Source organism: Eschscholzia californica, unplaced genomic scaffold, assembly GCF_041429995.1.
Source record: "Eschscholzia californica isolate CP2 unplaced genomic scaffold, dmEscCali1.0.p SCAF_2, whole genome shotgun sequence".
Taxonomy (NCBI): Eukaryota; Viridiplantae; Streptophyta; class Magnoliopsida; order Ranunculales; family Papaveraceae; genus Eschscholzia; species Eschscholzia californica.
The window spans coordinates 54566484-54593042 of NW_028238309.1; the positions used below are offsets into that span (position 1 = coordinate 54566484).

Consider the following 26559-nt stretch of genomic DNA (forward strand, 5'->3'; position numbering starts at 1 on the left):
TTGGTAATGGAGAAAAAATTAAAATATTGGAAGACGCATTGGTCCCAACATTAAGAGGGTTCAAGCCAAAAAAACATGAAGAGCAAGATACATACACTCCATTATTAGTGAGTGAGTTGATTGATGAAGCCGGAAATTGGAAGATTGGGCTTATAGAAGAGATATTTGATGAGTCGTCTGTACGATCTATTGTGAAAATACCCCTGAATAAAAGGTGTGTAAATGATAAAATTATTTGGATTCATACAGAAAAAGGGGGCTTCACAACTAAATCCCTATATAAGTCGATTGAAAACACTATGCCTTCTACCTCTTACGCTTTGGAAATGCAGAAGGACTCACTCGGCATCGATTTTGGAAGAAAATCAAAGTAGTACCAAGAGTAAAACTATTTCTTTGGCGTTTAGTTCATACACTACCTACAAAAATGAAGGCACTCGGCTTTAATGAACAAACTTCAAAGATATGCTCGTGGTGCAATGACGAAGGTGAGGATATTGAACATCTTTTCAAAAGGTGTAAACTGGCCAGAGAACTTTGGAGGAACCCTGCTATGAACTCGAGATTCGAGGAGAATGACACATTCATTAATACTTTATGTGGATGGTTGGGTGAACAAGAGGTAGATAGAAATAGGCTCTTGAGATTATATGTTTTGTGGTTCTTATGGAAGGCGCGTAATAGTTGGGTGTTCGAGGGTAAAAAATCAAAGTTGTATGGAAATCATTAATGAGGCGGCAATGATGCTACATGAGAATTTTAATGAATAACTTCAGGCTATATGCCTTTTCACCAAAAAAAAAAAAAAAAGATGTGTTACTGCTCGAAATCCCGGTTTAGAGTTAGTTGTTCTCATAGCAAACTAATTTGTTAATCAGTCGTTCATACAAAATCAGATTTGGACAAAAATATAGGTCTAAATTGAATACCTAGACGAGACGAGTCCAACGAGACGTCTTTCTCGAGATTTTGAAAATTCTAGATCCCTCAAATTTAGGAAATACCGGTCCAACAGCTGTTGAGCTATAGGTCCAGATTCCGAGAAAAAAAAATTGAGATTCAAGTGGTAGAATTGTGATTGTCTTACATTACCAAATAAATTCAAAAATAGCAAAAATGGAAACAGATGGGCAGATAGCAGAATTCACAATAAAGAAACACAAATTTGGGAAGAAAGACTATTAATAATCTTTCACTCCTCTTGCATGCTATGAGCTCCAATGCCCAACCACAAATACAACAACAGATACGTTTTAAAGTCTCTGTCTCCTCCTCTTCTCCCAACCTGTATTGTTTAAATTTAGGTTAAGATGGTAACTCTCTCTATCTCTCTCACTCACCATGTCTCCTACTATATAAAAGCTGTCTCACTTGCTAGTAAAATTAGTTCAAGCACCAAAAAGAAGGTCACATTCTAAAACAACAAAGTACTCAAATGCATGAACCACTTTATGTTTGATTTCATAATGATATGCAATTGAATGTATAATTTTTTCATCACAAGTTCTGCCTTTCTCTGTCAAGTCTTCCCCCCCCATTTCTAGTGTTTAGTTCCAACTTTCTTTCTAATTAAGCATCAAAACTTTCCACATTTGAACTTCATTAAAAAGGGTATCTTGTTGTTTATATGATCTATTCAGATCTCTTTAAGCTCTAGCTAGCTACAAATACTGTCTCATCTCAAGAGTCAAGCCTAGTGCCATATCTTGAAGCCTCTTGCTGACCTAAAATCCTGTGAAATTAATCAAAGTATGGATGAGATATTTAGTACTTTGGTTACCTCTAGCTATCTCACTGAAATCTTCTTCCTCATCAAGTTCAATCTTACTTATATACTCTTATGTTTATTCTTGTCTATTTTCTTAGCTAAAACGTACTTGAAGTCCCGTTCTTGTAACATTTTCTTGATCGATTACGCTTGTTACAAACCCATTCCTTCATTAAAATGTAGTCATGATATCTTCATTGAGAGGTCGAAGATGTTGGAAGTATTTTCTGAGGAGAGCTTAGGGTTTCAAGAAATTATCTTGGGTAGATCAGGTTTGGGTCAGTCGACGTATTTTCCCGAAGCTATGTGGGGAATCCCACCAAACCCTAGTATGGTTAACGCAAGAAATGAAATAGAGACGGTATTTTTTGGAGCGATCGATGAAGTTTTCGCGAAAACTGGTGTCAAAGCTTGTGATATAGATATTCTAGTGGTGAATAGTAGTCTTTTTAACCCTACTCCATCTTTATGTTCAATGATCATAAACCACTACAAGCTCAAGGGTGATATTTTGTGTTACAACCTTGGCGGAATGGGTTGCAGTGCCGGGCTTATTTCTGTAGACCTTGCCAAATGGCTATTACAAGTAAGTTTTATACTTTGTTTCTCTTACATTTTCCAATTTTTTCAAAATAGATTCAAATTAGGGTGAGATTATAATGATGTCTATGTAGGTGTACAATTCATGTTCAATTAAGATACCTAAGATGCCTAAGTTCACAAAAAAAAAATTGACAAAATTTTTGTCGAAATTACATTGGAAGATTCCTTTCAAAATTTGACTCAATCTGAACCGTTCTTTTTATGAGTCGTTCATGTTTTAACTGTTAGGATTTAGTCAAACTTTCAAATCAGACTTGCCACGTCATTTCGACAAAAATTTTGTCATTTTTGTTGTGAACTTAGCATTTCTGATAAGATACTCATTTATGAACAAATTTTACAAGTACCACTAAGTGGTTACGAAATTAATTGGTTTTGAAAGTACATTTTTTTTTGGGAAAAGCTTGAGTAGTATCATTAATAATCAAAACTGATAAGTGAAAATGAAGTAGAAGCAAGGTTTCAGATCATAGGATAAATTGTTATTGAAGTTAACATTTTCAATTCTTATGCATATTGTGAGGTGTGAGAGATTGTTAATTTGATTCTTTTAACATACCAACTAAATTATGGCAAAAAGTTTTATGTGTTAGAAGCAGATTTTAGTAATAACATTTCCCTAATCAGAAAGTTAATTTAATACACATTTATGGTTGCCTTCGACGAATTTTGATGCATAATAACTTCATTATGTGCACAAAGTGAAAAGTCTTGTCTTAGAAGAAATCGAACAACATGATCAGCTAGTGCATTTAAAGAAACACAACAATTTTTTTCTAGAAAATTCATTGGATTGTTGCACTAAAGTGTTTCACTATTTATGTATGTTGCTTTTCTTGCAATAAGCTTCACAGCTTCTCACCTGCCATTAGGACTTATTAGTTGTCCAAAAAATATATAAATATAAATTTTACTAGGTTTTGATAATATATTCATAATTTTTGTTTACGAAATATTGTCTTTTAATCCTTCATGGGTTTTAAAAATCTAATATACAAGCTAAAATTAGTTATAGGTTCTAATAAATTTATTCTGTTCTAGTAATGAAAATGATTAAAATGTTTTCATATATCTATCATATACTCATATATATATATATATATATATATATATATATATATAAAGTGAACATTAATTAACATGTAACGAGAACCAAAACAAAAAATTATTATGCAACTTAAGCGAGAAAAAGTACGAGAAACAAAATTTAAAATGAGTAGAAATAGAGATACTATGACTTTTCAAAAGGGTTAGAAAAATTTAAATGTCTACACTTAAGCTTCGAAAAAGAAGATAAAAATAGAAAATAGTTCGGAAAACTAATCAAAAAAAATTAATACTATCTACAATCTTCCTTTCCCCCACTCCTCTTTAAAATTCATCACGAGATTTTATTTCTTACCATTTTAGAAAAACAATATGAAACCTATTAATGGGGTTATGTATGGTCCCACCCACCATTAATATATCAGGACCAATAACTCAACCAGACATTAATGTCTTCAAATTGAAGATATCATAAACTATTTTCATATTGATATCAGCATATCTTCTTGTTGATATCAATCAGATTTTTGATCTTTTGAAAGATCATTTATGTAATAATGGCATCTCGTGTTCAATATTACCTTATATAGCATTGATACATCATAAGGATGATAAAGAAAATACATTAGAAAGTTTTCAACCATTTACACGTGTCCGAGTGATATAAGAACCATAAAAGCCATCGAGTAACTTCACTCTGATTCATATAAATTACATAGGATAAATTTAGACGGAATAGTATGTCCTTTCAGACTCTAATTCATTATTACAACTAGTACGAGACCATTGATTTATAAACACTTCGGCTTATATCGTAATGTCTATGTGGTTCGCAGGTGCACCCTAATTCACGAGCTCTAGTAGTAAGCACAGAAAACATCACACTTAACTGGTACTTAGGCAACCAACGTTCAATGCTAGTATCAAACTGCCTATTCAGGATGGGAGCTGGAGCAGTACTACTCTCAAACCGACTGTCTGATCGTCGTCATGCCAAGTATCAACTACTCCACACCGTCCGTACCCACAAAGGCACCGAGGACCGTGGATACAAATGTGCTTATCAAGAAGAAGATACCACAGGAAGGGTAGGAGTGAGTTTATCAAAAGATCTTGCTTCAGTTGCTGAGGAAGCTCTAAGAAGCAACATAACAACATTAGCACCACTAGTCCTTCCAATATCTGAGAAGTTGATGTATATCACAAATTTAATAGCAAGAAAGTGGTTCTTCATTCAGATAAAACCCTATACACCAAACTTCATGTCAGCTTTTGAGCATTTTTGTATCCATGCTGGAGGTAAAGGGGTTCTAGACAAAGTTGAGAGAAGTTTAAACCTAACTAAATGGCATCTAGAACCTTCTAGAATGTCATTATATAGATTTGGAAATACTTCTAGTAGTTCTTTATGGTATGAATTAGCTTATACTGAAGCTAAAGGAAGGATTAAGAAAGGCGATAGGGTTTGTCAACTTGCTTTTGGGTCAGGATTTAAATGCAATAGTGCAGTTTGGAAAGCGTTAAATACCGTCGATCCGGCTACTCTGAAGAATGCTTGGATGGATGAGATTGATATGTTTCCTGTTCTTGACTAATTACCAAAGTCATCTAAGCCTACATGATAAACTTCTTTAAGATGATGGTTTGGGTTTCAATGTTGATTGTTTCAAATGGTTCAGCATATAGGTAAAATAACCCAAGTTGAATTTCATGCTTAGACATTCTACCTAGCTATAGATATATGGGGTAATCTCTAAATTGTATTAAGTGGCAATGTGTAAGAAAAATGATTGTATCTAATGAGTATTTTCTAAGTAAAAATAATTTGATTTGTCTAAGTAATGAGCTTAGACAAATCTAATGAGTTTATATATATATATATATATATATATATAAACATGTAAATTTAAGTCCTCTATCAATAAAACCGCATTTTCTACTCATAATTTGATGTTATTCCATTGAGTATTTTCTAAGTAAAAACAATTTGATTTGTCTTGGGGCCAACTCTTTTTTTAGATTATACCCTTGTATTCGAATATTTGATATCTCCATGGGTAAATATTACACCTTCTAAATTTATCTCCTGAGTTAAGAGATAAAGCAAATATCACTACTATTTACTTTATCTTTCATACCTATCATAATTCATAGACAAGCATTTATTTTCTCTTTCATACAGATGATCCTATCTTCCACGAACAAATGTCCTACAACGACCGCCATACTCTTACATCCACATTGAGTTTCTCTCATACAACAAGACGACTGCTCATTACGACAGGTGTTTTACTTTACCCTCATACATACAGGCAGGGACGGAACTAGAAATTTTGCTACGGAGGGGCCGAATCATTCTACCCACAAACTTTTGAGAAATTTATACACGACATAGAGATTAAACACAAATAACAATTCCAATCCGTTCAAAACTACCACTTAAAAAAATATCAATTCCATTCAAAATTAGCACTGAAAATATCAATTAAGTTTTAAAAGATAACGAAAAATAAGAAAAATATCAATTTTGAAAATATCAATTAAGTTTCAAAATTAGCAACTTGAAATAACATAAACTTGGAATAAAAACAATTGCACTTTGAAATATGGAAATTCAGAATCATGAGTGGTGGAAGTATGGAAGTAAGATGAGATCATTGTAATAGTCAAGAGTGTATGAGTGGTGTAAAGAAGGTGTATAGGAGGTGTAAATGTAATTTTGGTTGTGTTGTGTTTAGGCTTAAGTAGAGTCGGCTACACTATATCATGACTCCACAACTGCCTAACCAACTCTAACAACTTTCCTAACAAACTCTAACAACCTCTGTCTCTCTATATAAGTTGTAATTCTTGTTTAATCAATACAAGCTTTCATTAGTTCGAATATGGTATCAGAGCTTTAGAAGCTCATACGAGCAAAATCAATCCTTCTTTCTCCTCTCTCTTTTTCTTCTATTTTCTCTCTCTAGGTTTTCGATTACTGTCTTCATCTTCTTCTTTCTTCTGCAACTTTCTCTCACTACAAATCAAGCAAACTTAGCTTCAAATCATGGAAAATCCTAAAATCAATTCTGTTCCAGTGAATTCAATGGAAAATGCGATACCTATCAAGCTTCAAGGAGACAACTACATCGCTTGGAAATCTCTATTCCTTCCTATACTTAAAAAGTATAAAGTTCTTGATATAACCGAAGGTACAAGAGCTTGTCCTTCTCAATTTGATGATAATCATGATCAATCAGTGAATCAGTCATATCTTGATTGGATCGAAGAGGATCAATCTCTTCTAATTTGGTTGAATTCTACACTTTCAGATTCTATTATTCCATATGTTGTTGGTATAAATTCTTCTCGAGATTTATGGCTAACTCTTGAAGAAAATTTTGCTGCGTCTTCTACCACTCATATTCTTCAATTACAAAACAAATTAAGAGATATAACGAAAGGAAATCAATATGTTCAAGAATATTTAGGTCAAATAAAGAAGATTACTGATAGCTTAGCCGCAGCTGGTTCACCTTGTTCTAAAAATGAGGTTATTATCACCATGTTAAGAGGTCTTCCATCTGAATATGATGCCTTTTCTGCAGCAATCAGAGTTCGTCATCCTCCAGTAACCATTAATGAACTTCATAACCTCCTGGTTAGTGAAGAGATCACTGTTTCTGATAAGATTAAGCAAACTTCTTCAATTGTTACTCAAGTATTTCTTGCTCCTTATCGAAATACCTCAAATAGGGGTAATTATGATAACAAAAGGTCTTATGGAAGAGGAGGTGATCGTTCTTCATATCAATCATCTTCTACTCATCAATCTCGACCAATTCAATCAAATTCTAATTCAAATCAATACAAAAATCAGCCTAACTCAGGCAATTCAGTGCATTCTTTCTCAGATAGACCACCTACAAGATGTCAAATTTGTAACAAGCTAGGTCACAGTGCCTATGAGTGTTACCATCGAATGAATTTCTCTATCCAAGGAAAGAATCCTCCAAGGAATCTATCAGCAATGCTTGCTTCTGCTAATATAAATGGGTTTAACCCTTGGTTTGCTGATACTGGGGCTTCTGAGCACATTACTCCTGATTTGTCTAATGTTGCTTCCACTTCATCATACAATGGCAATGCCACAGTGAACACTGCTAGTGGTCAAGGTATGTATATCTCTCACATTGGTAATTCTTCATTTCAAGTCAATAAGCACAATTTCAATTTAAAAGGTATACTTCATGTTCCACAAGCATCACACAATTTACTTTCCATTTATAAATTCACAAAGGATAACAATGTTTCTGTCACTTTTGACCCTACTAAATTTCTTGTAAAGGATCTTCATTCACAGAAGATGCTCTTCCAAGGACCAGTTGAGGATGGTCTCTACCCAATCCCTATCAAAATTTCACAATCTCCTGCTGTCTCAGCACTTCACACTACTGCTGCTTCTTCTACTTTGTGGCACAAGAGACTTGGCCACCCATCCTTCCAGTCTATGCAAAGAATAAAACACATTTTACCTTTTTCTGATGCTTGTAATAAACCTATGTTCTGTGGTGATTGTCAATTAGGAAGAAGTACTAAGCTTCCTTTTTCTATGTCAAACACTTCTTCTTCTAGAGCTTTTCAATTACTACACATGGATGTATGGGGTCCTACTAATGAACCTTCTATTTCTGATTTCAAATATTATGTCAATGTGATTGATGATTGGAGTAAGTTTTGTTGGGTTTTTCCTCTTACTGCCAAGTTTGAGTTTAGACATGTTTTTTCTTCAATTCAAGGCAAGAATTGAAAACCATTTTAAATGTACTATTGACACTATTAGAACAGACAATGGTGGTGAGTTTCTTCATGGTGAATTACAATTTTTGTTAGCATCCCATGGCATCCTTCATCAAACCTCCTGTCCTCATACACCAGAACAAAATGGTGTTGCTGAGGTTAAACACAGACACCTTATTGATATTACAAGAACTCTCCTTACTCAGGCTTCTCTTCCATCTTCTTTTTGGTGTGAAGCTCTTCTTACTGCCAACTACCTAATAAACAGACTCCCTACCAGGTCTATTTCCTTTCTAAGTCCTCTAGAGAAACTATATGGTGTTACTCCTGATTACTCTACACTCAGAAATTTTGGTTGTGCCTGCTACCCATGGCTAAAACCTTATGCTCCTCATAAGTTGGCTCCAAGGAGTGCTCAATGTGTCTTCTTGGGGTATTGTCCAACTCAAAAAGGTTATAAGTGCTGGGATCCTAAAACTAATAGGATGTATACTTCTAGACATGTTGTTTTTGATGAATCCCATTACCCTATGGCCAACTCTGCTCCATCCACCTATAAGTCCAATGACTCCTCTATCAATACTATTCCCTTACCCCCAATTCCTATTTTTACACATTCTTCTCCTGGTTCTTCAGCTCAGCCATCACAAACACCTATTACCCAAACACCTATTACCCAAACATCTATTCCTCCTCTCTTAGAACCAATTTCTCCAACTCAACCATTACCCACATCTAATATCACAACTCCTAATCTCACAGAACCTACTTCATCTGCTTCATCCTCACCTATTATTCCTTCTCCACCTCCTGAGTCAACTCTCAATGCTCATCCTATGGTTACCAGATCAAAATCTAGTATATTCAAACCTAAAATTCTTCAAGCTAGCAAACATCCTATTCCTCTAGCATTATTATCAACTTCCTTACCAGGTACACCTACTTGTTTTACACAAGCCAATAAGGTCCCTCATTGGAAATAGGCTATGCAAACTGAGTTTAATGCTCTCCAAAAAGCTGGTACATGGACTCTTGTTCCTCCAAATGATTCTCAAAATTTGGTAGGTTGTAAGTGGGTTTTCAAGATAAAACAACACTCAAATGGGTCTATTGAGAGATATAAGGCTAGACTTGTAGCCAAGGGTTTTCATCAAAAGGAAGGTATTGATTTCTCTGAGACATTTAGCCCAGTAGCTAAACCTACAACAATTAGAGTGATTCTTTCTCTAGCAGTTCAAAATGATTGGCCAATTAGACAGTTAGATGTTAGTAATGCTTTCCTGCATGGTAATCTCAAAGAAGATGTTTATATGGTTCAACCATCTGGATTTCAAGATCCTATTCATCCTTCTTATATATGCAAACTTCACAAGTCCTTGTATGGTCTTAAACAGGCTCCTAGAGCTTGGTATGAAGCTCTAATGGATGCTTTATTGGGTCTTGGTTTCACTACATCTCAATCGGACTCTTCTTTGTTTGTCAGCTTTTCTCAAGGTATAATCACCATTGTTCTCATTTATGTTGATGATATTCTTGTCACTGGCTCATCTCCTGCTGCTTGTAGAACTCTAATTCATCAACTTGGTACTTCATTTTCCATGAAAGATCTTGGAGATTTACATTACTTTCTGGGGTTAGAAGTTAAGAGAAATGCTTCAACTTTAAGTCTTACTCAGACCAAATACACTTTGGACTTGTTGAAGAAAAGTGACATGTTAGGTGCTAAACCATGTAATTCTCCTGTTGCTGTTGGTTCTAGGCTTACTTCTAATGATAGTCCTCTACTTTCAGATCCTACATCTTATAGATCTTTAGTGGGGGCTCTACAATATTTAACATGGACAAGGCCTGATATTTGTTATGCTGTGAGCCAAGTTTGTCAGCATATGCACTCTCCAACTGAGCTCCATCTAGCTGCTGTCAAGAGAATCCTAAGATATCTCAAAGGTACTTTACATCATGGCTTAACCTATAGCAAAGGTTCAACATCTCTAACTGGTTATTCAGATGCTGAGTGGGTTGGGGATCTTTCCACAAGTAAATCAACTGGTGGTTATATTTTGTATCTTGGTCCCAACCCAGTGGCTTGGTCAGCTAAGAAGCAGTCGAGTGTCTCTAGGTCCTCTACTGAGGCTGAATATCGCAGCTTAGCTCAGTGTGCTGCTGAGTCTGTCTGGTTATTCACTCTTCTTCATGAGCTTCATGTGTTTCTTAAGGATCCACCTGTTCTTTGGTGTGACAATATTTCAGCTATCTCTCTTGCTTCCAATTCTATTTTCCACTCTAAAATGAAGCACCTTGCCATTGACTATCATTTCATTCGAGAATTAGTTTCAAATGGTCGTCTCAAGGTTCACTACATCACCTCTCTTGATCAACCTGCTGATGTATTCACCAAGTCTTTAGCTTCTCCAAGATTTCAAAGTCTAAAAGGCAAGCTGAAAGTTCATCAATGTCCCTTTCATCTTGAGGGGGAGTAATAGTCAAGAGTGTATGAGTGGTGTAAAGAAGGTGTATAGGAGGTGTAAATGTAATTTTGGTTGTGTTGTATTTAGGCTTAAGTAGAGTCGGCTACACTATATCATGACTCCACAACTGCCTAACCAACTCTAACAACTTTCCTAACAAACTCTAACAACCTCTATCTCTCTATATAAGTTGTAATTCTTGTTTAATCAATACAAGCTTTCATTAGTTCGAATACATTGGGTGGTAAGAATTTGAATTGGTCGGTGAGGATCTACATTGGACTTAAGTTTTAGATTGAGTTTGGGTTGGGACCATTGGGTTAAGGTTTAAGAGGAGAGGGGCCAAAGAGTAAAAGAAGATTGGACATGGGTGTTTTAGGTGGCAGTTACTTGGCAAAGTTTGTGGGTCAGGGGGGGCATGGCCCCTCCTGGCCCACACATAGATACGTCCCTGCATACAGGTCGATCAATTCCCAACTTCAAGCTTTCCACTTCATCTCTCGTACATATCTTGAGCGTCAAACCTTCAACGACAGGCGATCCACTTTATCAGTCGTATATATCTTGAACGTCAAGCGTTTCACTTTATCCTCAAAGACTGACCTCATAAGGGTTGCCTTACTGACGAGTTACTGTACATATTGACGACAACCGTCTTTCTCTTTCATATAAAGTGGAAGTGATAAGATAGCTATAATTTCTCTCGTGGAAATAAGTCAGTCATATTCTCTCTCCAAGCAAGCATCCATTTGAGTCGTCATTCTACATTTCTCTTTCCCGGTAAATCTAAAGGTCAAATAAGCTTTTTATCCTAAGTCAAGCTAACCCGTAGAGATCGAGCTCCAGCCACTTTACGAGTCGCGTTACACTTCGACCATTTCTCTCAGCAGTAATATCCCAGGGCATCACTTACATATTTGTTATTTTCATACAAGTTTATTGACTTGATGGTCGGAGTCCCTTTGGTTGTACCACCGCGGTGTCTCAAGGATCTTACAGTCTTGTGTGTTTCATTTCTTTTAAACAGGTTAAAGCGCAAGAATGTTGTTGGTGCCCACAAAATATTAACAAGTGAAATTCTGATTTTCTGGTCAATAGCCCAGTCTCATTGACTTCTTGACCCGCGATTTCAACTCCTCAAAAATTTCGACTCCCTTATTTTATCAGTCAAACTCATAGATAACGGCTTTTCGAACCATTACACACCGATTTATGGGGGTTATTTAGCCTACCCTCTACTAATTTGCCTTCTCTAAGCTCAGTAGTTGATTACTCATGGTGCACATGGATTTGGCAAATGCCAAATCAGAAACCAAAATATATTTAGTTTACTTTTCTAATCATGTCATAAACAACTTCTAACATCTTCTCTTGGAATGGTGCGCTTCTTTTTCCACAATTTCAAAAACTTTGGTCCAATAATAGCAATTTCTAACCCATGATCCCCAAAATCGATCCATGATCATGGGATCATCTATCAACGATAAGAAAATGAGGTTGTTGAAAGGAAACACTGACATTTACTAAAGTTACTCGGCTTCTTCGTTTACACACAAACTCACCATTATCATTTTGGGGGAATGTGTCCTCACCGCCATTTAGCTAATCAACAACTTGCGCAAACCAATTTGGGAAACATATCTCCGCAATCCACCACGTTCATCCCACTTCAAGGTTTTTGGCTGCCTTTACTTCGCCCATAGTATTTCTATCCAAAACAAGTTTGAACCCCATGCTAAACCGGGTGTTTTTGTTGGGTATCCCCGCATTCAAAAAGGTTATCGCGTTTTTGACTTGAATCAAAATGCATTTTCACTCCTCGGGACATGACATTTCAGGAAAATAAATTCCCGCTTGGATCTCCCTCTCCTTCACCGCGTGATTCTCCATGACGATTTATCTCAATTTATTATGATGAAACTTTCTCTTTTCCATGAACGACAACCCCAGCCCCTCTAAAACCAAATACGTCTAACGAATCTATGTCTTTATCTTCGATTTAGGTGATCTCATACCTTCATCCTCCTCGCCAACGGATCAGACTATGGTCCCTCTTTGGAGCCCCCAATCAGATCTTACCCTTCTCGACCATAGCGACATCGACACACTCCGTCGAGGCTTTCAGACTATCAGTGTTAGACAGTCGGCTTACCGTACTCTACTTCACCCTCTTCAGTTGCTCATCCTCTCACGGACCATCTAACGTTATCACGTTTCAATACTAATCATCCCATTTTTTTTGTCCATTAATTTTCTCAACCGAGGAACCCTCTTTGTTTTCTCAAGCAATGAAATATCTTCACTACCGCGGATCCATGGCTAAGGACATTAAAGCTCTTGAAGAAAACAAAACTTGGACTCACTCACTTGCTTCCAAACAAATATGCAATTGGTTGCAAGTGGATCAATTGAACGTTATAAAGCCCGCTTAGTCGCTAAAGGCTACACCCAAATTGAGGGTATGGATTATCATGAAACCTTTGCACCCATCGCTAAATTGGTAACCGTTCGAATTTTTCTTTCTACGGTCCCGATTAAGAGTTGGAAATTACATTTGTTAGAGGTTAATAACACCTTTCTCCAAAGAGATTTTCATGAGAAGGTTTACATGAAACTCCCTCCTGGTTTCCCTCGACAAGGGGAGACTCGTGTCTGTTGTTTAAGTAAGTCCTAGCTCAAAATAGTTTTCATCAGTCTTTGTCTAATTATTCTCTTTTTATTTATAAAAATGACTCTATGTCTCTCTTTGTTTTAGTCTATGTTGACGACATTATTATTACAGGTAATAATGTCTAAGTTATTGTAAAACTTAAAACCCTTCTCAATCTCTCATTTTCTCTCAAAGATCTTGACCGCGTTCGTTATTTTATGGGTATTTAACGTCTCTCGTTCTCCTAGTGGTATTTTTTTATGTCAACATAAGTATATAGTCGACATTCTCGAGGATTCTAGTTTAACTTCAACAAGAGTTTCACCCTTTATGATGGAACAAAAACTTTGGTTAAGTTCTTCGGACGGGCCTCTTTCCCGATCTGACGGTTTATCATCGATTAATTGTTGGCTTTTTATATCTGACGGTCACTCGTCCATTATTATCAAAACTTCACTATAGTTTTTATTTAAAAATACTAAAAGAACCTTAAGTGGTTGTTTTTCAGTTTGAGTCTTGGATTGGTGATGCTCTTTGTTGCCCCAACCATTACCAAAATCATCATAATTATGCATTAATAATCATTGGCCAACCACTTTAGTGTTCATTAGTAAACAAATTATGCACTAAAAATGCATTACCAAGCTGCACGATTGGGTTTATTATTGTTAAACACAATGTCATTTTAATTGTGTAGCATATGTGCAAATAATATTGAGTCGAGATGCCCTAACTAGGGCAGATACAATTGTATTTATAGAATATCCAAAAGATGTGAAATTACAGTTATGACCTTATGACATAATTAAATAAATAAACAAAAGTATTAGTGCTTGATTACATATTGGTTTACACCCCCCTCAAGCCGAACGACGGTCTACCAGTGAGAGCTTGAAGCTTAAGTCATTAAACCGAGAGCAGGAGAGACCTTTTGTAAATAAATCAGCAATTTGAGATTCGCCCGGCAAGTAGTGAACACGAATTTTTCCAATTTTAACTTGTTCACGAACAAAATGAAAGTCGATAGATGCATGTCTTGTGCGAGAATGAAGGACTGAGCAATGTCATGTGATCGAGTAAGACTGTAACATTGGCGTGCTGTGTGGCCTTGTTTGCCACAATATTGGCAAATGATAACTTGACGACCTGGTGGAGGGCCTAAAACAGAGTTAGAGAAGGGACGTTGATAACCTCCTCTGTTTGAATATGATCCTCGATGAGAACCACGATAACCACCTCTGTAAGAAGAGCGACTTCGATATGCTCTGTTAGGTGAGAAGGAAGGTCGAGGAGAAGGTGATTGTTGAATAAGAAGAGCTGTTGGTTGAGAAGGAATGGGGGTAAGAAGTTGAAGACGAAATTCCTGAGTAAGAAGATGAGAGTGAAGTTCAGAGGAGGTTGGGGGTGAAGTTCTAGTGGTCATTGAGGTGACAAAACTCTCATACTCAGAGCCTAGACCAGAAAGAATGATTAGGACCATTTCATCATCAGCCACTGGATGACCAATGGCTGCAAGAGATTCTGATAAGGATTTTAGGCGAAGAAAATAATCAGAAACAGAGAGAGTTCCCTTTTTGGTAGTTTGAAGCTGCAGTTTTAAATTCATAAGCCTAGCAGAGTTGATAGAAGAGAAGGTATTTTCAAGAGATTGCCAGACAGCCCTAGAAGAAGTGAGACCCAAGACTTGAGTTAAAATGGGTTCAGTGAGAGTGGCATTCAGCCATGAGAGGAGCATTTGATCAATTCGATACCAGTATACAAAATCTGGATTGGGAATGGTGGAAGAAGTACCTTCAGTTGGAGAGGGTAAAAATTCAGGTGGAGGAGGGTAATCACCATTGACGAACTTATAGAGATCTTGTGAGTGAAGAACAGGGAGAAGCTGGCTTTTCCATAGGAGATAATTTGAGTTGTCAAGACGAATGGAGATTAAGTTGGAAATGTTGGCGAGGGTGGGTAAAGTAGCAAAAACAGAGGAAGAAGTTGGGTTTGAAGAATTGATAGTGGGTGAAGATTGGTGAGCCGCTGAGTTTTCCATTGAAAATGGGAAGAAAAACAGAGAATATGTTGAAGAAAGGTAAAAGAAGATGAAATGAAGAAGAAGAAGAAGAAGAAGAGCAGGGATGGCGGCACTGAAAATCAAGGAGAGAGCTTAGGGATTAGAGCTCTGATACCATGCAAATAATATTGAGTCGAGATGCCCTAACTAGGACAGATACAATTGTATTTATAGAATATCCAAAAGATGTGAAATTACAGTTATGACCTTATGACATAATTAAATAAATAAACAAAGTGCTTGATTACATATTGGTTTACAATATGATGTATCCCAATCTCATTTTAATTGTGTTTTGGTGGTTTCCAGTTTCCTTGTTCCTAGCCGTATGTTTTACTTGTAGTTTCATTTTTATACAGTGGGCCTTTTTATACAGTGGGCCTTCAATCACATTCAAGGAAGTCTACGCTGATACATTAATGAAAAGAAGTGTGTAATATCAACTAGCTACGGAGCCCAACTATGTCTGGTGTTAATTAAGTAATTCAATTTTTCGATCTTAATTGTAAAATCCTATGTTGATTTTGATCCTTGAATATATTCTAAAATGGATAGTTTGAATGTTCGAAATGTGAAAATAGTCTCACATGAGAGAACTGCGATTTAGCAACTAACAATATAATTTCTTTCTCGTCTCTATTCAATGTCAAATAGTTTTGAGTTGGATTACCATAAATTTATCGAAAATCCTGAACAACTCATCCACCGATATTTATTACCGTATATGCACTTGAAAGAGGCTAGTAGGCTACTTATGTAAAATTCACCCGAAAACGAGTGCGACTTGAAGAAATCTAACAAAAACGAGAAAACGAGAAAATTAAAATGTAAAAAATACAGGTAGGGTAGCAGTTAATAGTGGGTAGGTGTTGGTGTCATATCATGTGATGTGTAATAAGGGCTAGGTAAGGAACAGATGAATATTCATTATAAAGTAAGCCTGTCAATGGTTGAGATTTATTATTTAGATCTAATGGTTAAAAATTTAAACAAATTTAAAATTTTGTTAAGTTTCGGATCTCGGATATAATCCGATATCCGTTAATATTATCGGATTCGGATATTCGGATAGTTTATCGGATTCGGATACGGATATGCCTATATCCGATCCGATAAACTACCATTTACAGGCCTATTATAAAGGCAGTTGCAACTAGGAGGTTCTTTCTCAACAAAAAAAAACTAGCAGATTCTTGGTGTAGCCGATTGTATGTAGCCAAAGCCACGTCTCTCAAAAGCTTTCTTTATTTAACATTTCTTCATTTTATATTTCAAATTTTACTAAAATTTTGAGAAAATTTGAATTTCAACCACATGTTTTGATGGAAGTGTTCCAAAACCAGTGTTTCCTGCGGAGATACTGGCGAAGAAGTGTTTCCTGCAGAGATACTGGCGAAGAAATGTTTACTCGTCTTGGTCTAGTTAGAAGCAGAGAAATTCATACATAATTAAGGGCAAATCTTATAGAGCACTTGTTGAATACCAAAGATCGCAACGACTGACGGATCTTTTATCGTTAATTTACTTCTTTTTTTCTATATTTCAGTTATATGCATTTGACTTTAAATATGGATTTCTTTTTTTTAAGTTGGGAACTCCGAACGGCTGGGTTGGGGCTCTGAAATTTGGGAGCCCCAACCCTGTTACAGAGTTGTGAGAGATGTTAGATGAATAGTCCCATGGGATAAGTTAATATTGTGATTCTCTTATATAGCATATATAAAGGTCTCAAGATGTAATCGCTAGTAATCTCAATCGATACACTTCTTCCTCCTATATTACTTCTATCAAACCCAACCACATTGGAGTTGCTCTTAGAGTGTCACATATAGTTTTTTGGAGTTTTCATTAAGAAAACTTCTCTGATGGGACACTTTGTTAGACACTCTATTATGAGGTGGATGCATATATTATAGAAAGTCTCAATAGAAACACTCTAAAATCAGATAACACTTTAAAACCAGAGTGTCTTCATGAGTTTTCTTAGCGCAACCTACTCACACTGTAAGACTTAAAACCAATGTAAATTCTTGTTTTTAATTACTTTTCTTATTAAATTTATGAGTTACACGTGTATTGAGTAGAGGTATTTTAGAGATCTCCACTAGAGACAAAAAAAATTTAGAGTGTTTCCACTTATGAAAGCGAATCTTCATTAACCCTTGACAACTAGGACTTTTAGAGTTTTTGTTAGTATCTCATTGAAGATGCTCCTATTATTTGGATCTTTCATCATCTACTTTTCTTATCATGTGTTATTAAATGTTATACCTGTGGAAACAAATAGTTGAGATCAGGACTGTGGCTGACAATTTAGGGCCCAGTGCGAATTTTTTTAAGAGCCTTTTTGAACGAAATTAAAGATTTTTTTGTATACGAAAAATAATAAACAAAAAACTGATGTAATTTTTTTTTTTTGTTAAGAGATACAACTTTATTAAGCTAGTAAAGTGTCATTACAATACAAGGAAAACATAAAGTAAGGAATTCTGCTCCAAGTCTTCGATTTTTTCTTCTTTCTGGCCCATTTAGCAAGTTTATCCGCTGGGGTGTTGAATCTACGGCAAGTGTAACTGAATTTCACCTTATGGATATGACGTTTAATCTCTTTAATTTTCCGCAAATGAATTCTGGACTGCCATTGAACTTCATGCTTCGGGTTCTGAATATTCTGAATGATATTGATATTATCACTTTCAATAATAATGTAATTATAATCATGTTCTACCGCCCATTCCAGGCCGGCTAGGATAGTCAAAGCCTCTCCTTCTTCACTATTTCTACTTCTCGTAACGTTCGTATGAGCTTCTAAAAATTTAGAATCAGAGTCATGGATAATAAGACTAATACCTGTAATTTCATTCACATTGGTAAATGAAGCATCAACATTAATTTTCAGCCAATGTGGTTCAGGCGGGTTCCATGTTCCTTGCAATTGGTTTTTGATGCTAGGAGTGGTATAAGTATTTTTTGGAAAAGCTAAAATCATATTGATAATAATAGGAAGAGAATTAATTTCATATTGAAAACAGTGATCACATCTAATTTTCCAGATTATCCACAGAATAGTGGCAAGCAGATTTTGATACGACGGTTCTTTGAAAGAGGGGGTGTTCTCCCAGGAGAAAATCCATTCTGCAACATTCATAATATTCTCAGATATAATATTGAAGTAGAACCAGATATTCCTAGCAAGAGTACAGTGGAGAAGGGCATGCTCGATAGTTTCAATTTCACTGCAGTTTGGACAGATCAAAATATTATTAATATATTTACCGATTCTATCCCTCACTGGAAGAGATTTCGTACAGATTTTCCAAATGAAGTTTTTGATTCTGGGAATAGTTGGGAGAGACCAGATAAATTTCCAATTAGGGTTTAGTGGATGGGGGGAATTCATACTAGTGCAAAGGTATTTATACATGGATTTAACTGTAAATTTTCCTGATTTTGTAAGCGTCCAAATTCTTTGGTCCATCCCCGACACATCAATGGGGATGGATTTAATAAGGTTTTTAGTGTTAGTATCAAAGTAGTTGTTTAGAGCTTCTTCATTCCACTCATTATTACTAATTAATTGGGCGACCTTAGACACCGAAGGGTCAAAACTCTGAGTAGGAGGAGTATGGATGTCTGGAATCCATCTATCAGTCCAAATATTGATTTTCTCTCCATTGTGAACCTCCCAAGCAATATAATCTTCAATCTGAAGTAATTGCTTCCTGATATTCTTCCACATCCAAGAGTGATGTGGCTTAACTGGACCTGGGTTCTCATTATTAGGGAAATATTTGGCTTTAAGGAATCTTACCCAAAAAGCATCGGGCTCCGCTTTCATCCTCCAAGCGAGCTTACTAAGCATAGCTTTATTGTCGAGTTCCGGAATATGTATACCCAAACCTCCCAGAGCTTTTGGCTTACAAATGGAGGACCATGATTTCGTACAAATTCCTTTGGACTTACCCCACCAGAACGACTTCTGCAAAGTCGAAATGCTTTTGCATATACCTTTAGGAATGGCAAAGCATTGCATTTGGTATCGGGGTACGGCCGCCACGATTGTTGAGATAACAATCGTGCGTCCAGCTTGAGAAAGGAATGAGTGATTCCACTTCTCTAATTTGGTTTTGATCTGAATAAGAATGTCATTGAACGCTCTAGTCTTATTTGCGCCAATGAACAACTGCGCCCCTAAGTATTTATCCGACGCAGAAGCATTTTTAACTTTCAGCGAGCGCATGATAAGACGCTTAAATTTCGGATGAGAATTTTTTGAGTAGAAAAGATTAGATTTCTTATAATTGATCATTTGGCCAGAAGACTCGCTAAAAGTTTTAAGAATTTGTTTGAGGATATGAATATTATCTATAGAGTTACGACCGAAAATAATACAGTCATCCGCAAAGAGGAGATGCGAAATCATAAAGCTAGAATTGTTAGCCGGAAAACCCATAAAGGTATCTGCTTCGACGTCTGCTATGAGCAGTCTACTAAGACCCTCCATGGCGAGAGTGAAGAGGAAAGGGGAGAGGGGATCACCCTGTCTGATGCCTCTGGAAGGGTAGAAAATAGGTCCAGGGCGACCATTAATTAGCACTGACATGGAAGCAGTAGAGATGCAACTATGAATCATATTTATCCAATGCTCGGCATAACCTAGCTTTCTCATGATGTCTATAAGGAAATTCCATTCTATCCTATCAAAGGCTTTGGACATATCTAGCTTTAAACCAAAGTAACCTGTCGCTCCCTTCATTTTCTTCATGGAGTGAATTATCTCCTGACCTATGACTATGTTGTCTGAAATCTGCCTACCCTGGACATAAGCTGCTTGGAGGGGATTAATGATATCATTAAGGGTGACTTTAAATCTATCCGCTAAGATCTTCGTAATAATTTTATAGGTAGTATTAAGGAGGCTAATAGGTCTATAATCCGCTGGAGTCTGGGGGGTCGAAGTTTTCGGGATAAGACAAATGTGAGTATGATTCGATTCGGGGGGTAAAGTGGACGAGAGGAAAAAATTATGAACCAGCTGATTAATATCTGACCTAACAGTGTCCCAGTTAGTCTGGAAGAAAAAAGGGGGGTAGCCATCTGGACCTGGGGCCGCCTCTTTCTTCAGATTCTTGATGGCATTATTTATTTCCTCCTCATCATGAAAAGCTGTTAAAAGCTCATTCTGTTGGGGTGTAATGGATTGGTTAAAAAGATTAAGGATGTTGGGTGACGTAATAGTATTTTCGGAGGTGTTAATACTAAGGAGGTGATCAGTGAAGACCGACTGAATGCTAATAGGATCTTCGTGCCAATCACCATAATTATCCTTAATAGCCCTGATCTTGTTGTTCCGGTTCCGTTGAATAGCTTGCGAGTGAAAGTATTTAGTGTTCTTGTCTCCTACTGAAAGAAAGTCATTTCTAGATTTCTATTTCCACAGACTCTCTTGATAAAGATACAAATTATTAAGTTGATCATTTAGCCTAGCTATCTCCGCTTTATTGCTACTAACCTGTAGCCTATTAGTAATATCGTTAATATTTCTCTCTATGTTCCCAAAAACATTTTTATTCCATTTAGTGAGATGCTTACTTAAGTTTTTAAGTTCATGTTGAATATTGTTATTGGTGTTCCATTTACCGGCAATGAAATCATGACATTCCGGATGGGACATCCAAGTTCGAAGAAATTTGAACGGTTTAGGCTTCTGAATCATTTCATTGTTATCCTCAAGAAGGATAGGGAGATGATCAGACCCGACCATTTCAAGGTGAGATAAGCTAGAGTTCTTAAATTTTGTCAACCAATGAATGTTGACAAGCGCTCTGTCTAATCTCTCTTGAATAAGATGATCCCCATATTGTTTATTACTCCACGTATAGGGACAACCTTTAAAACCCATGTCCATGAGCTCAAGGTTATTGATGATAGAGAGAAGACTGGACATGTGGGAAGTAGATACATAGGATCCCCCAACCTTGTCGTTCATGTCTAGAATAGAATTAAGATCTCCGATGACAGACCAGGGGATGTCATTATCTATATTCAAGTTTTTCAACGTTTTCCAAGGTTTCAGTTTATTTTTACTATAGGGGCAGCCATAGAAGCCCGTAATTAAAGTGTGTCCGTTATTATGATGATCTAAGATTTTAGCGTGTATAATATTATTATCCGAGTAAAGAATATTAGTGTTTAAGTGGTGCTTCCAATACATTACTAGCCCTCCCGATTTACCCTGAGGGTCGACAAAATGACTATTATAATGCTTATGAATTTTAATGTTCTTGTTAATGATGTGAGCTTTATTTTTAGTTTCTGCTAGAAAGATAATATCAGGATTGTGCTTATTAATAAGTCTAAAGAGATGCTTCTTAGTAATGAAATTACCTATGCCCCTTACGTTCCAACTCAGGATCGAAGGGCAAGTGTTAGGGGTGTCCATAGCCAGAAGGAAGTTGGGCAGCCTATTACAAAGGGATAAAAAGGAGATCGGCCGAGTGTCTAACCCTCTCCTGAAGGAGACAAACCCCAAATTGACCCTAACAGCACCCTCCCCACGCTAACGAGAGAGAATCTAAATGGCCTATGGGCCGAATCTTGTTCACTCTCAAGCAATCGAAAGGAGGGCACTAACACACAAAATTAACCTAAGATCTCACTCTTAATAAGTAAAAAACCACTAATATATAAAATATATTCTATTGAGCAGGAAGAACAACAAAATATAACGATGTAATTAAGGAGTAATTAACAGTCTTAAAGACTACCTAAAAGCAGCCTTCTAATCAACAAAAGATAATTATCTTAACAAAACATCACCAACAGGAAAACAACAAAAGATGAAAAACTGATGTAATTTAGTTCTGAAAAAAGTATTTCTCGTGGTTAACATGTGACATTACTATATATAAACTTCGCAATTCAACTTGAGATAAATGTAAATATATAGAGAGAGATACCAAATGTTCAAACAAATTGGTGTTGGAGAGATGTACACATCTCAACTAAGAGGTGGGTAGTCAACAGTTAGTAGCCCAAGTGGTTCCAAGGTGTTGACATAAACTCCAGAAATCTCTGAGGTCCCAGCTTCGAATCTCAGAGAAGGTAGAATCTTTAGTTATTTGAATTGGGATTATTGGGGTATAGTAACGACAATGTAATCGGTTCTCAAAAAAAAACTAAGAGGTGGGTAAATACAGTTGGTTGGACCAGCATAAAAAACCCCAACACATTTCCACATAGATCCACACCTTTCTATAGCGAAAAAAGGAACTCATTGTTTATAATTTACAAGTAAACCCTAAAAACTTTCAACAAATACTTCTATAACTCCTGATTAGAACCGTTTTCTCTCTCCAAGAACCACATCTGGTTTTCTCTCCGTCTTCTTGATCTGTGGCTCTCCGGCGAAGGGTTCTCCCTTCGCCGGATCCTGATTTTACTAGCCTATTAGTAGTTTTATTAGTTCCTAGGGTTTTCGAGATTCATCGCTATAGGGTTAGGAATGCTGCGAAATCGGATCCAACAAATTTTCAAGATCGATTAATGGGTATCTCTTCACTCGATTCCCTCTTCTTAATGGCGGCGTCAGGTTCGGATTTATTGGTGGAGCGACTGGTTTATTGGGGGTGTGGTGGTGACGTGATGGTGGTGGTGGTTTAGATGCTGATGGTGGGTGGTGAAGGAGAAGAGGGTTGTGGGTTTTTCTGTGGTGGTGCTTTATGACGGTGGCGGGTGTGGTGGAGAAGAGGGTTGTGGGTAGCTTCCGTGGTGGTGCTTTCATGATGGTGGTGGTGGTGGTGACGTGATATCAGTGGTGATGTGATGGTGGCGGTATTCCGGTAACGGTGGCGGTTTTCCGACGACAATGGCGGTGTTCCGGTGACGGCGACGGTTTTCCGGTGACGGAAACGGTTTTCCGGCGACAACGACGGTTGTTCCTACGACAACGGCGGTGTTTCTTTTAATTTATTTCCAGTTACTAGCGAGTGATATTTCTATATTTTAATATATTAGTACAATACAAGAGAGAGTATTTAGTATCTCCATATACTAAGTATAATAATTGGCGGATCCTCAGTGGTGGCGACGACTTCCTGGTTATGGCGGAGGCGGCTCGCTCGGCTAGGTTATTTCAGCCTCAGTTATGCGCTTGTCGACCTTTAGGGTCTTTTCATTCTCGGCCTTTAGGGTCTTTTGTTTGTGTTTGTATCGTTCATTTTATCGAGTCGGTGTCTTGTCCATTTTCTTTCTCTTCGTGAGGCACTTTGCATTTAAAGGTATGTAACTCTCATGAAGTTTTCAGAGGAGAGAAATTAGAATGATCTTCCATGTAACATTGTGATTTTATCACTTATGAATGTAATGGTTCACATGGCTTAAAAAAAAAAAAAAAAAAAAACTTTCAACAAATAAAAACATTGTGGGATCCACACGGATTATGACCCCGACCCAGATCCACTCGTCCATGTGTCTGGCCCACTTGATCCATTAGTTCGACAAAGTTAGTTTTGATATTGTGTATCTCATATAAATGTAGAATGTAGTTTTTTTTTTGATGAAAATGTAGAATGTAGTTTAGATTTAATTTGTTTTACCTATATACACTCGTAACCATCTTTTTCTTCTTTTTCTTTTCATTTCTTCTTCAGGAGGTTTTAAAGGCGCCTTTGTTGACGCTCCGTTCACTTAATCTTTTTCTTCTTATTTTAAAGGTACCTCTCCCAAGTACTGATGGTATCCTGCACCTCCTTTTTTCGCCCAGGTAGGTGGTATCAGGGCGATTTTTGTTACAAAACTCGACTCGACGTCCAAAGAACTCAACTTCAAAGTTTTAAGTTGAAATCGTCAACTCGGATCGAAATTTGTTACAAAATATGGCTCAACGTCCGCCTATTTCAGCACTAATGTTTTAGAGTTGATATCGGAGGAGACTTCGGTGGACATGAGCCAAAAATTGTAACAAAATTCAATCAGAGTCCGCGGTTTGAGTTGTAGTCAAGAGTTCTCAACTCCTCTGGGATCGATGGACTCGAGCCGTTTTTGTAACCAAATCGACTAGAGTCCACTGGTTTTAAGTTGAAAAAAAAGTTGCAAGTGCTTATTTTGATGAGGCCGCTCCAATGACACTTATCGGAGGGGCCTCTAAAACTTCTCTTCTCTTGGTATGATGTATACTGAGTAATGTGTAGACCAAACTTTTAGAATTGGATAGTCTGCCTTTATAGGTATAGGGCTTTGTAACAACCTTATTGGCCACTAGAATTTCCCGATGTTTATAAGCACCATGATATATAGAAGAAGTCGTATGTATCCCTCTGTCTAGGTGCATATTGTTCGCATGAAAATTTCATTTTAACTTTAAAAAACAAAGAAAAACACAAAAGAGAGACACAAAAGAAAGAGTACAAGTTAGAGTGAGTAACAAGCAAAGAAATTTAAGAGAGAAGAAAGGTAGAGATTGCTTGTGTTGGTGAACTAAGGTCAAGGACTTGATCCTTTTTTAACGTTTGGAGGATGGTTTTAAGGGATAGATTATTATGTATATTAAAGTAAACAAAATTCACTTTTGTCAACACAAAGGAACCACTTCCACTTCTCCTTCTTTTACTTTAAACAATTTCCTTTATCTTTGCCTTATTTCCATTCACTATTCTAGGAATTTTGGGATGTCTTGAGCAAATGTTTTAGACTTTTAGGAGTATATTTTTAAATTGACAAATTCTTATTTCTCTTAGAATTCCACTTGGAGTGTTGGATGTGGCATCATCCTATACTTTCATTTGTTGTTCTTTAAAATCTTAAAGAGTAATGAAATTATTTACTTTAGTTGAGTAGTAATTTGGATGTCTTTCAATCCACTAGAGAGAGTGAGAGACTATAGTCGAAATCTTATATTTTCTCTAAAGAACAATTGTTAATGGTATAGATTTGGTTGTACAAATTGTGTCTGTCATTAGTACTCTAAATAAAATCGTTCATAAATATAAAGTCGAGTCTTTTTCAATTTTTATTATTATGAAAATCAAATATTGTAAGGTCTACTATGAAACCCAAACACATGTTATCGGAAAATTTAACAAACAAGTAGTTAGGGGGCATTTGGGAAAATGCCCATTTTTAGTGGGTCATTTTGGCGGGTTAATCTTTGTTAGATGATCAAAAATAAATTAACCCAAATACAAACTACAAAGACACCTTCCTGTGGGTAAAATTGTAAAATACCAAGTATAGCTTCCCAAAATATTAAATTTTGATATTAAAGTTTTTTGACCCATCAAGATTTGTAGTCCATTTTTTTCCATTTATGCTCAATTTTTCGATTTTCGAGCAACATAGCAATCGAATTTTTAGTAACTTGTAAATGTAATTCCAAAATATTGGTAACGGGACAAAATATCAGTATTTTGTGCTTACAAATGATGGCATCACTTTCATAGGTTTTAGTGTACACACACACGAGGTGAGTAATAAAGGAGTAATCAAATTACAGTTACAAATTTCAACAAAAAATACTAAAGTTGCAAAAGCTAGGTCAAGCCCCAAAACAAGAACCCAAAGTCACATGTCACTTTCTCAACAAAAAAAAAAAAAAGTCACATGTCACTAAGAAATATAAAACTTGGTATTAATGGATAGGTTTAAGGGGAACTTATCTCAACCACATCTCATCTACTTATGTTAACTTATGGTTAGACTTTGTTTTTGTTGGAACAAGATAAAATTAAACAATACTATCTAAACATTCTCTAAAGAGAAAAATAAAAGATTTTCGAATTGGTTAGTGAAATAAAGTTTAGTATGCGGTTGAGTCACGAACAATGTCATTCTCTTTAAGAGGATTTGTGGTTTTGCTATTGTGCAAGTAGAATTTAAATAGCGACTCTATCGAGTTAAAACAACCCAGCTTCTAATTCAATCAGTTTTTGTACGAAAAAAAATCGAAATATTCAAAGACTCTACGAAAATATTACTAGAATTTGTTGTCAATTTCCCTCCTTAATTCATCTCAATTTATAGGTGAAACATAATAAATTGAGGAAAACATTAGCAAAAATAAATTTGAACTAAAACCAATTGAATCTATCTTAATAAAACATATACGCCATAAATATAAATCAGTGATGTATAAGTTTGTCCTAGAAATTGATAAAACTGAAGGATCTATAATTTAGTTTTTCTT

The 26559-nt window shown here is 36.3% G+C and overlaps 1 protein-coding gene across 1 annotated transcript; it reads left to right on the forward strand.

Moving 5' to 3' along the window:
- The first annotated feature begins 960 nt into the window (after positions 1-960).
- LOC147559117 (3-ketoacyl-CoA synthase 20-like) lies at positions 961-5239 on the forward strand. Its single transcript, XM_086660912.1, has 2 exons — positions 961-2354; positions 4255-5239. Exons 1-2 carry the CDS (start codon positions 1752-1754, stop codon positions 5011-5013), a joined length of 1362 nt encoding a protein of 453 aa, XP_086517038.1. The 5' UTR covers positions 961-1751; the 3' UTR covers positions 5014-5239.
- The last annotated feature ends 21320 nt before the right edge of the window (positions 5240-26559 follow it).